This window comes from Pinus tabuliformis, chromosome 2_1 (assembly GCF_031772625.1).
Source record: "Pinus tabuliformis cultivar Carrire ecotype Pingquan chromosome 2_1, CPIR1, whole genome shotgun sequence".
NCBI lineage: Eukaryota > Viridiplantae > Streptophyta > Pinopsida > Pinales > Pinaceae > Pinus > Pinus tabuliformis.
In genome coordinates, this window is record NC_142299.1 from 127,182,605 (window position 1) to 127,193,503 (window position 10,899).

Sequence of the window (10,899 nt, forward strand, 5' to 3'; positions counted from 1 at the left end):
CCAGCCATAACACAAATTTTCAAAAAATTTCCCAAATTTTTTGATCAATTATACGGAAATTTTTATTATTTTCTAAAAAAAAATGTATCCTGTTTAGAGTACGGCTAATGGAATCAGCATTCATGGAGAGAGCATTGACGATCCAATTACAATGGAGTCGGTGGTGCATAAATTCAGCTGGTCAGGCAGTGCAATCAGTATGAATAAGAACGATAGGAGCTGCGTATCAATAAATTCTGTATTCGATGCGATGGCGGTCTATTCATTGATTGGAATTAGTTGGAAGTGGTGATTGATTGATTAATTCATTTAATTTTGCAGAGGGGGTGGTAGAATTATGAATTGGTGTGGCAGCTCCCAATGGGTCAGCCATGCCATGAATGCAATGACGCAGAGACCATTTAATAAAATTTAAGGATACGGATACATATATTTTTCTCCTAAATGCGCCCATTGCATCTACCGTCCCTCGCCATTTACAGTAAATTCCAGCAAGGGATTAAAGAAATAGTTGGAGGCCCGTGATAAATATGGGACACGAATAGTATCATGCATTGAAGGATATATATAATGTGTATATCAGATGTAGGACTAGGCATTCATTAAACTTCTTTATGGAGGCCAAGCACGTTGCGTTCGGTGCCAAAGATCGCTCAAGGGAGCCGGTGGAATGAGTGAATGCTTCATGTTCAACTCACGCCACGTTATTTCTTGGGCTTTAAAGTCTCCAACAATCTCCCAATCAGAGAAGCTCGCCATTGCATTTTCTATTTAATACTCTCCCGCCATTTTCTCCAACTAATCCAAATCCCTACAAACCCACACAGAAAATCGGTCTGTATTTTCCAATTTCCTATATAAAAATATCCCTCGTCTTCAGGATTTGTCATTTCTCCATCATTTAAGAGGCATCAATGAAGTCTCAGAGTACGAATATCTTTGCTCGGATTGTTAACAGGAGATGGAGGTCCTCTTGCCTAAGCCTTGAAGAGCCATGCCAAGAAGATTTATGGGCTTCTTCATCTGCCAAATACTGCTCATTCGTAGAATACACACTATAGATTCTGTAACTCCAAATTTGAACCGTTTCTTTCTTGTAATTAGATTCTCTTTAATGGCAGCTGCAGAGCTTGGCCTCAGCATTTGAATATCCCTTTGAACTCTGAGCTTGTTGGTTCGTTCATTAATTTATTCGCGCATTTATCCATCATACGTTGTTCATAATATTTTATATAAGATACGGCATATTCTTATTACTGCAGCTACCTACAAACTCTGTTCCAAGCCTTTGTTGATTCAATTACAAGCACCAAACCAATTTGTTGAATGGAATAGGCAATTCAATTCAAGGGGTGCAATTACTAGAGCGATTCATTGAGAGATTAATGTGATGTCAATTGGGTTATTACAGCAGATGCAAAAACAACAGTAGCTAGTTAGAAGCAGCAACAGCAGCTGCTAGTTTGAATGTTGGACTTACAGCTGTCTCAATAACATCCTCGGTATCTCCGCTCCGGTAAAAGTGGGGAAGCGGGAGAGCTATGATATATGTATAAATAGTGGTGCCTATGCAGGAAAAATGTTCAAGGCTTCAGTGGACGCTTGCAACAAAAAGAGAAAAATGGATTCTGAATGGCTTGACAGCTGCAAGGGTGGGCAGAAGACGAGCTGTAATCCAAGTATTGGCGTTGAGCTTCATATGACATCACCACTTCCTCCTGAATGGGAACAATGTTTGGATCTTCAGGCAGGTTTTGTTATTACATTCTTCACTTCCGTGTACCCATGATTTTTCTTTGTTTCTACCGTTAATATTTTAAAGCTTAATGATAATAGGAGTGGTTGATTAATTGAGGATGAGTATGCCCTTTTTGTTTTTCATAATTTTTTCCTTCCTTGTGTTAAGCAGGTTTTGTTACTCTGTAAGTATATTATTATTTGAATAGATGAATGTGAAGCAATCATTCTGTAAAACAGGTCATCCTATTCTGGAATCATATTGTTTGAATAAATGAATGTATGTTATTGTAATAAATAAATGTAAAACAATTGTGGTTTGATATTATGTTTATGGTATTTAGAATTGTTTTTTTTCTTTCTTTCTTTCTCTCTTGTTTGTGTGACATATAATGCTAATAAGTATAGAAAAATAAGATTCTAATATAATATTTTTGAGTATCTTTAAATGACTTTTAAATTTCTTATTTTTGTTTCTGTAAGACATGTAGGTGAGATCATAATATACTCACACATAACATGGCTTCCAATACTGGGAAATATATACTTACACATAACATGGCTTTCAATACTGGAAACCTGTTATGTGGATAGATGTGTGAGAAACAATCATTTATGTAAATTTGTTGATGTGTCTGGATGTTTTTGGCAAATGATTTATCTATTTTCAGGGATACAAAGTTTAGATGGGTCAAATACATGAGTGTGATTATTGCAAATCGATTCCAAACACCAAAACTCTAGAGGTAGAAGTTGGTGATGGGACTTGTTTTCATATTGCTTTACACAGTATTCCCTTGCAAATCGATTCCAAACACCAAAACTCAAAACTCTAGAGGCCCCAGTTGGTGATGAGACTTGCTTTCATATTCCTGAAAAAATCAAAATAACAAATGTGAAAATCTACATACTAAAACAATAATCTAATATTTTCTCAAATGGCTTTGGCCAATATCAACTTTATGGCATCTTAGAGAATCAATTTTTTCATGGTTGATGAAATTCTATGTTTATCTAACCATATTTTAATATATACCACCACATAATTTCCTCTATTAATATATGACCTATGGAGATGAATACCTTGAATACTGTGTAAAGCAATATGTGTATCTTATTCCGAGTATTACGAGGTTTCCTCTCTAGAATCCATGGATATGAATATATAGATATGGGTATTAAATTACTTCTGCCTGCTTCAATGATTAGGAATTTGATACAGAGAACTTTCAGGATTTGGTATATTGTTGTTATGGTGTTTAAGTAAGGATTTGATATATTGCTAATGTGCTGTTTAATATATATTTTCAGGAATATGATACATGGAATTTCATGAGGGATTTAATATATTGCCCAGCATGGTGTTTTATGTGGCTTTTCATTGTTGGTGGAGATTCTAACTAAAGGTCGTTTTATGGGCTTTTGCAGTCTGGTAGAATATATTATTCCAACCGTAGCACTCAGAAGAAGACCTGGCAGGATCCCAGAGGAGGGGAAGGCAATATGTGCGAGTTATCCAAAAGCCTGCGGTTGGATTTGGAGTTGAACCTTCCATTCAAAACCGAACCAGATTGCGAATCCCCAACATCTGATTGTTCCTCCTCTTTTCTGGAAGAAAATTCCAACAGAAGATCTGAAATGATTGCAGTAGCCTGTGCTCAGTGCCATATGTTTGTGATGCTCTCTAAGGCCTGCCCATTGTGCCCTAATTGCAAATATGTGCACCCAACTGATCGATTCTCATTTTCATCAAACGACAAGAAAGGGGATGCCCCTGCTAGGCAGACTCTGCGTCTGCTTGATTATGGCATAGAGCCCAAGAGTAATAAGCCCAGAAAAGATGATGAATAGACTTAAGCGCACAGGATTTGAACTACCCTTTTGTAATTTCAGGCGCTTTTTGTCGATGAAGGTTTCAGTTTCTGAAGAATTTTTACGAAAAAATATATACCAGTATATACCATTAGTGTCTGTAGATGGTAGATACTGCCATCGGTATGTACCCAAAATAGCTTTGAGTAATCTTTTGTAACAAGTTTTTGGCCAGTACTTCATTTTTGCGTCTGGCATTTTGCTTGTACAAAATATTGCCAGGTTAAGCTTCTATCTGCTGCTGCGGCCTCAATACACGGGAGTATATGTGAATGTTATTATATTTATTTTCTTATTTGGTTTTCAATATCTGTTTGTTTAAATTTATTACATTGGAAACAATACATGATATAAGCTGCATGGAGACTTATGTGGATTTTGCAGAAAATTTTCCACATATAACTAATTATGCAACCTATATAGCTATTCTTAACTCAATGTAAACCATGCGTTTATCAGTTGAACAAAATCTGACAAAATCAATAAAGATTTTTATATTTATTTTAAATTCTGATATTTGTTTGGTCTATTGACACGCTCTGTTGTGTTATCGACATTTCGTAATTATGTCACAATTTAATTACCTGGCTCTTACAATGTATCTGGCCGTTTCTTAGTTGAGACAAAGCTTACCGCTCTTATCCAATGCAACTTTGGTTAATTATTGTACATTGCATTTGGAAGTTTCTGAGATAACATAAAGCCCAGTTGGATTTATACTAGGGGTTTCGAAGTTTTAGGTTTTTTTTTTTAATAATTTTAATGGAGGATCAATTTTCCTCCAATTTTTTTTTTTAATAGATTAGGCAGAAATCATTTAATATAACATTATGTATTTTTAATTTTTTTTAAAGTAGAAATGAAATAATTATCTAAATTTATTTATTAATTTATATTGAAAATATTTATTTTTTGTTATTGGATGTTAAAATGGTAATTTTATAATTGAAATTATTTTGGGTATTAGTGGTTATTGGATATTAGAATCATCGTTTGTTAAGCAGAGAGTTATTTTTTGGTATTATTTGTTATTAAGCAGAGTTAGAGTTATTTTTGGTATTATTTGTTATTAGTTATAAGAATGGTGGTTTGTTAATTGGAGTTATTTTAGGTATTATTTGTTATTGGTTATTAAAATGGTGGTTTGTTAATTGGAGTTATTTTGGGTATTATTTGTTATTGGTTATTAGAATGGTGATTTGTTAATTTGAGTTATTTTGGGTGGTTGGATTGAATGTTAATTATTTTCCCTATTCAGGTTCAAATTCTTGTTAGTAACATGATGAGCTATAATTTATAATGTTTTGATAAATATTGTTAAAAATATTATTATTATTTTATAAGAGATAGATTAGTTAAACACAATTTAATATAATATTATGTATTTTTGAAGTTTTAGTAGGAATGAAATAATGATCTTCACTCATTTATTAATTTGCATTGAGGATATTTATTATTAGTTATTGGATATTAGAATGGTAGTTTGTTTTGGGTATTAGTTATTGGATATTAGAATGGTGGTTTGTTAATTGGAGTTATTTTTGGTATTATTTGTTATTGGTTATATTAGAATAGTGGCTTGTTAATTGGAGTTATTTTGGGTGGTTGGACTGAATGTTTATTATTTTTCTTCAAATTCTTGTTAGTGACATGATGACCTATAATGTTTTGATAAATATTGTTAAAAGCAATTATTATTATTATATTATAAGAGATAGATTAGTCAAACACAATTTAATATAACGTTATGTATTTTTGAAGTTTTAGTAGGAATGAAATAATTATCTTCAGTCATTTATTATTTTGCATTGAGGATATTTATTATTTGTTATTGGATATTAGAATGGTAGTTTGTTAATTCAAGTTATTTTGGGTATTAGTTGTTATTGGATATTAGAATGGTGGTGGATATTGAATGTTTAGTATTTTTCCTATTCGTTCAAAGTCATGTTAGTGACATGATAAGCTATAATGTTTTGATAAAGATTGATTCATAATTATCATTTAAGAAAAATATCAAATCACCTCAAATTACTTGATAGTAGTATATAATAGAGTAGATTTTGGTTTTTATCAAGTACATTTGAGTCATTACCCTGTTTTTTTAAGTTCAAATAAGGTCTTATAATATATTGTAATGGCCCGTGCTGCTAAATATTATTGTGAAAATAAAAATTAGATCAAAATGGAGGTTGCATGGAAAATCAAGCCACCACTTTAAATTATTTAGTAGTAATATGTAATGGAGTAGATTTTGATTTTTGTCAAATATCTCTAATTTATTAATCTGTTTTTCAAAATCCAAATAAGGTTTTATAATAATGACCAAAAGATACTTTCAAGATTCAATCCCATACATGAAATTATGTACTTGTAAAAAATAAATTAAAATAAATATATATTACATTCTTTGGTGTTTATAAATACAATGAATGGAATTTATCAATCAATTTTTCAATTGTGATTTTTGGAGATTTAAATCTATATTTTATTATTAAATGATTCTTATCAATTATTATATTGTAAATTTAAAAATTTTATATCAAAAATATTTTTAAATATAAAAAAACATTTACATCGAAATGGCAAAACTAATCCCCATTCTTTTTTTTTAAATCCTTAAATTTTTAATCAAACTATAATTAAGAACTATTATCATTTAAAAATATAAATAAATAAATAATATTTATTTTTTCTAATTAAATCATAATTAAAATGATTAAATTTTAATTCTACTCTTCTAATTTAAAACCATAACTAATTAACAAAATCCACACACCCTACCCCCACCTTATACAAACATTCCATACACCCTACCCCACCTTATATAAACATTCCATACGACCATTCAATTTGTAAAAGATATTTGTCAAAGTCCACACACCCTACCATACATGTATATAAACATTCCATACAACCATTCAATTGGTAGAAGATGAATTAATCTTACATTGTTTAGCTCTTAAGATAAGATTCATACGAGGGATTTTTAACTAGTTTCCTTGTAACATTAGATTGTAAGCATATTTTTTTTTGGGGTATTTTAAATAATTTGATCATATTAAATTGTTATATTTAATGCTATGGGTTTCGTTCTTATCATGCTCCTCTAAGTACTTTCTTTCATTTTAAGAAATGTTTTCCAATCATTTATTCTCTTTCTTTCTCCATGGGTATTCACATTTTTATTTTTGTTTTTTTCTATTGGTTTGGTATAGTTTCACTTGTTTTATTTTTATTACTAACTAATTTTTATTACTAACTAAGATCACATGGTTAAAAATTTCAAAATTTCAAAGTTAATTAATCTATTATATTGGATATTTTCTTCATTCTTCTACTTGTTAAATGATTTAAAATATTAAATATTAAAAATTATTTTTAAATATAAAATTTTAATTATATTTAATAAATAATTGTTGATGTATTTATCAAATTTCATTTTTAGATATCACAATTTGGTGAATAAATTGTTTACTCATATCAATTAGAGAAGGCATGTGAGTTTGTTTGAAGGTTTAGTAGCTCATTTCAATTCTAACAATTTTGAATCTTCATTATATTACAATTCATCAAAGGGTGATATCTATTTATTGACGTGTTTGTGAGCATTATTAGGAAAAAAACCTAGCTAACCTAGAAACTATTTCTCTTAGGAGAAAAGAAAAAAACGAATTTTCCATTGATGATGAAAAATTACAAAATTCATGGTTCTGAAATAAGATGATGAAAACGAAGTCTGGTGATCTTCATTTTCAGAATTTTTACACGCCTGATCCTGGGACCTGTGGGTTATGGGCCCACAAAGCCTATCCGCCACTGCATTCTGATGTCTCTTGCTTCATTTTAACCAAGACCAGCCAAACGTCGGCCCTCTTTGCATAAAACCCCAAGCCATTTATTATAAACAGCAACATCTGGTTTAAAACCAACTTCAATCATTCTGCCAGAGATCTTCAAGGCTTCTTCTAGTTTAGCCAATTTTGAAAACTCTTCGATCAGCATTGCATATGTGACCTCGTCAGGAGCACGCCGTTCTGCCACCATCTAGTCAAACAACCTCTCGACATCTGCGATCATCCCCTCTCTGAAGTACTTATCGAACAACGTGTTATATACCACAGCATCTGGCACGCATCCCTTTGCCACCATTGATCCAAAAAGCCTCTCAGCCTCCTGCAATTCACCGCGTCCAACAGCTACCCGGAACTGTCCATGTAGGGAAAAGGACTCCGATTGAAAGAAAAAATCCAACGATTTCAGTCGTGACAACTTCAACAAAAATCGCATTTACCTTCGCCCGTGAAGATCCACCATGGCAGGAATTCAAATACCACTTTGCAGTCACAGGTGCAACCGCTGTATCTCTGCTCTGCGGGATCGCGATGGCGATTTCCAGCTCTTGGGGCCTGCAAGAAACCGCCTGAAACTAAGAACACTCTAAACGCCGTGGCTTCAGAAAGATCACCGGCCGACTTGACAAACACGACTTGACAAACACGCCATGGCTTCAGAAAAATCCAAGTCGCTGGCAAACCATTCAAAACAAAAAATACAGAGACATAGATTCACACAAACACATTTTTTATAATTTACAAAGTCAGGTTACAATATAAGGCATTTCAGCCTTAATCCATAATTCCTCAAGCGACTACATTTTTCCCCTCTCTCGTAGGCACCAGTTTTCCTATTCTCGTCTTCTTGCTTCTCTCAAGAATCCTACAGTTTTTATTACACATGCATTCAGTTTTAACTGAGTTTTTAACTAAATTTAGTTCCTTGAACAGAATTCAGTTGTGGCTGGCCTGGGTGTCCACGTGATCGTCCACTTGTCTTCTTCTCTAAATTGTTTCCATTGACGTGTCAGGATGCTCCTGCATCATACTCCCGAGGTAGAAAAATTATGACCTCCTGGTCATATGCTCCCGAGGTAGAAAATTTATGACCTCCTGGTCATATGAGTTTCATTGTTTCACTTCGTCAGTGGAACTGCCTTCTGTGAGCTGCAACCAAACCTCTGCCATAGCAAGTCCTCCTTGCTACCAGATGCCCTACCAAGCTTCTCTGCTGAGCTTAGTCCTCTCGGCATCTCTGCGGTTCTCTCCTCTCGAACCAATTGAGCACTCCTGCTCCAGGTTTGCTGCAATCTTCTCACCTTCACAAACAAACTGTACCTCTTTCTTCTTCGCACCTCTTCTTTCTTCCTCTCCGCAGGAAATCTTTCCCGCTCTGATACCACTTGATGAAAACGAAGTCTGGTGATCTTCATTTTCAGAATTTTTACACGCCCGATCTTGGGACCTGTGGGTTATGGGCCCACAAAGCCTATCCGCCACTGCATTCTGATGTCTCTTGCTTCATGTTAACCAAGACCAGCCAAACGTCGGCCCTCTTTGCATAAAACCCCAAGCCATTTATTATAAACAACAACATCTGGTTTAAAACCAACTTCAATCATTCTGCCAGAGATCTTCAAGGCTTCTTCTAGTTTAGCCAATTTTGAAAACTCTTCGATCAGCATTGCATATGTGACCTTGTCAGGAGCACGCCGTTCTGCCACCATCTAGTCAAACAACCTCTCGACATCTGCGATCATCCCCTCTCTGAAGTACTTATCGAACAGCGTGTTATATACCACAGCATCTGGCACGCATCCCTTTGCCACCATTGATCCAAAAAGCCTCTCAGCCTCCTGCAATTCACCGCATCCAATATACGCCCCCATGTGCCAGGACAGCTACCCGGAACTGTCCATGTAGGGAAAAGGACTCCGATTGAAAGAAAAAATTCCAACGATTTCAGTCGTGACAACTTCAACAAAAATCGCATTTACCTTCGCCCGTGAAGATCCACCATGGCAGGAAATCAAAAACCACTTTGCAGTCACAGGCGCAACAGCTGTATCTCTGCTCTGCGGGGTCGCGATGGCGTTTTCCAGCTCTTGGGGCCTGCAAGAAACCGCCTGAAACTAAGAACACTCTAAACGCCGTGGCTTCAGAAAGATCACCGGCCGACTTGACAAACACGCCATGGCTTCAGAAAAATCCAAGTCGCTGGCAAACCATTCAAAACAAAAAAAATACAGAGACATAGATTCACACAAACACATTTTTTATAATTTACAAAGTCAGGTTACAATATAAGGCATTTCAGCCTTAATCCATAATTCCTCAAGCGACTACATTTTTCCCCTCTCTCGTAGGCACCAGTTTTCCTATTCTCGTCTTCTTGATTCTCTCAAGAATCCTACAGTTTTTATTACACATGCATTCAGTTTTAACTGAGTTTTTAACTAAATTTAGTTCCTTGAACAGAATTCAGTTGTGGCTGGCCTGGGTGTCCACGTGATCGTCCACTTGTCTTCTTCTCTAAATTGTTTCCATTGACGTGTCAGGATGCTCCTGCATCATAAGACGACCATATGACAGTAGAAACTAAATCCTACATCCCTTGACAGAACTACCAACCCATACCCACAAGTTACACTAAAAACTCACGATTACAACTCACAACATCGTAGAACATATGGAAGCATTACTTCCAACACCATCCCTTAATGCTTACATGAAAAATTACAATACTAAAAACACATACAAATATTTTTTCATGTCTCTAATATGGTCTTCAACAACACTTACATCCACTTTGTAATCCCATAGACAATGCTCTTTCTTTTCCACCATAACTTCGAGGTACCACTTGACCTCCATTTAAAATAAATTGCTTATGACCATCGTTGACGAACTTGTAGAATTTGTAGAAATTTGATAGAATTGCAACTGCTCAAGAAAATTAAACTAAAATCAAGAGACAATTCTACTTTATTGATTTGCGGAATGGAAATCACAATTTAGAACAACATGCATAGACATGAAATGAACAAAACCACAAATACACAATGATTTCTAGGGGAACCCAATTGGGAAAATCCTTCAAGATTGTTTGTATTAATCAGATGAATAGAGAAACTATTACAATTGTATGCTCCAGCTCAGAGTTCAACCTACAAAAGAATAATTGTTCTCTCTGCTCAATGAACAACTCTGGAAAACACTTGACCAAATATCAACTCACCTAGTATTAGGGGAATTTTGAGGTCTAAAATGGGTCTCCTAAGAAAAATGTACAACCAAAATAAAAAGTTATAAGAACTAGTATGATTCAAGATGATGATGTCAACCATGAGGGATGATTCACCATTTTTGGAGTAAAAAAGTAAAAATATTAAAAAATAATAAAATAAGAAAACTACTTTTTCAACTCTTATTTTCAATTTATATCCCCAAGGTT

At 34.2% G+C, this 10,899-nt stretch overlaps 1 protein-coding gene across 1 annotated transcript; it reads left to right on the forward strand.

Moving 5' to 3' along the window:
• The first annotated feature begins 616 nt into the window (after positions 1 to 616).
• LOC149199101 (uncharacterized) lies at positions 617 to 3,904 on the forward strand. The gene is made up of 2 exons (XM_089399364.1): positions 617 to 1,747; positions 3,166 to 3,904. Exons 1-2 carry the CDS (start codon positions 1,580 to 1,582, stop codon positions 3,586 to 3,588), a joined length of 591 nt encoding a protein of 196 aa, XP_089255490.1. The 5' UTR covers positions 617 to 1,579; the 3' UTR covers positions 3,589 to 3,904.
• The last annotated feature ends 6,995 nt before the right edge of the window (positions 3,905 to 10,899 follow it).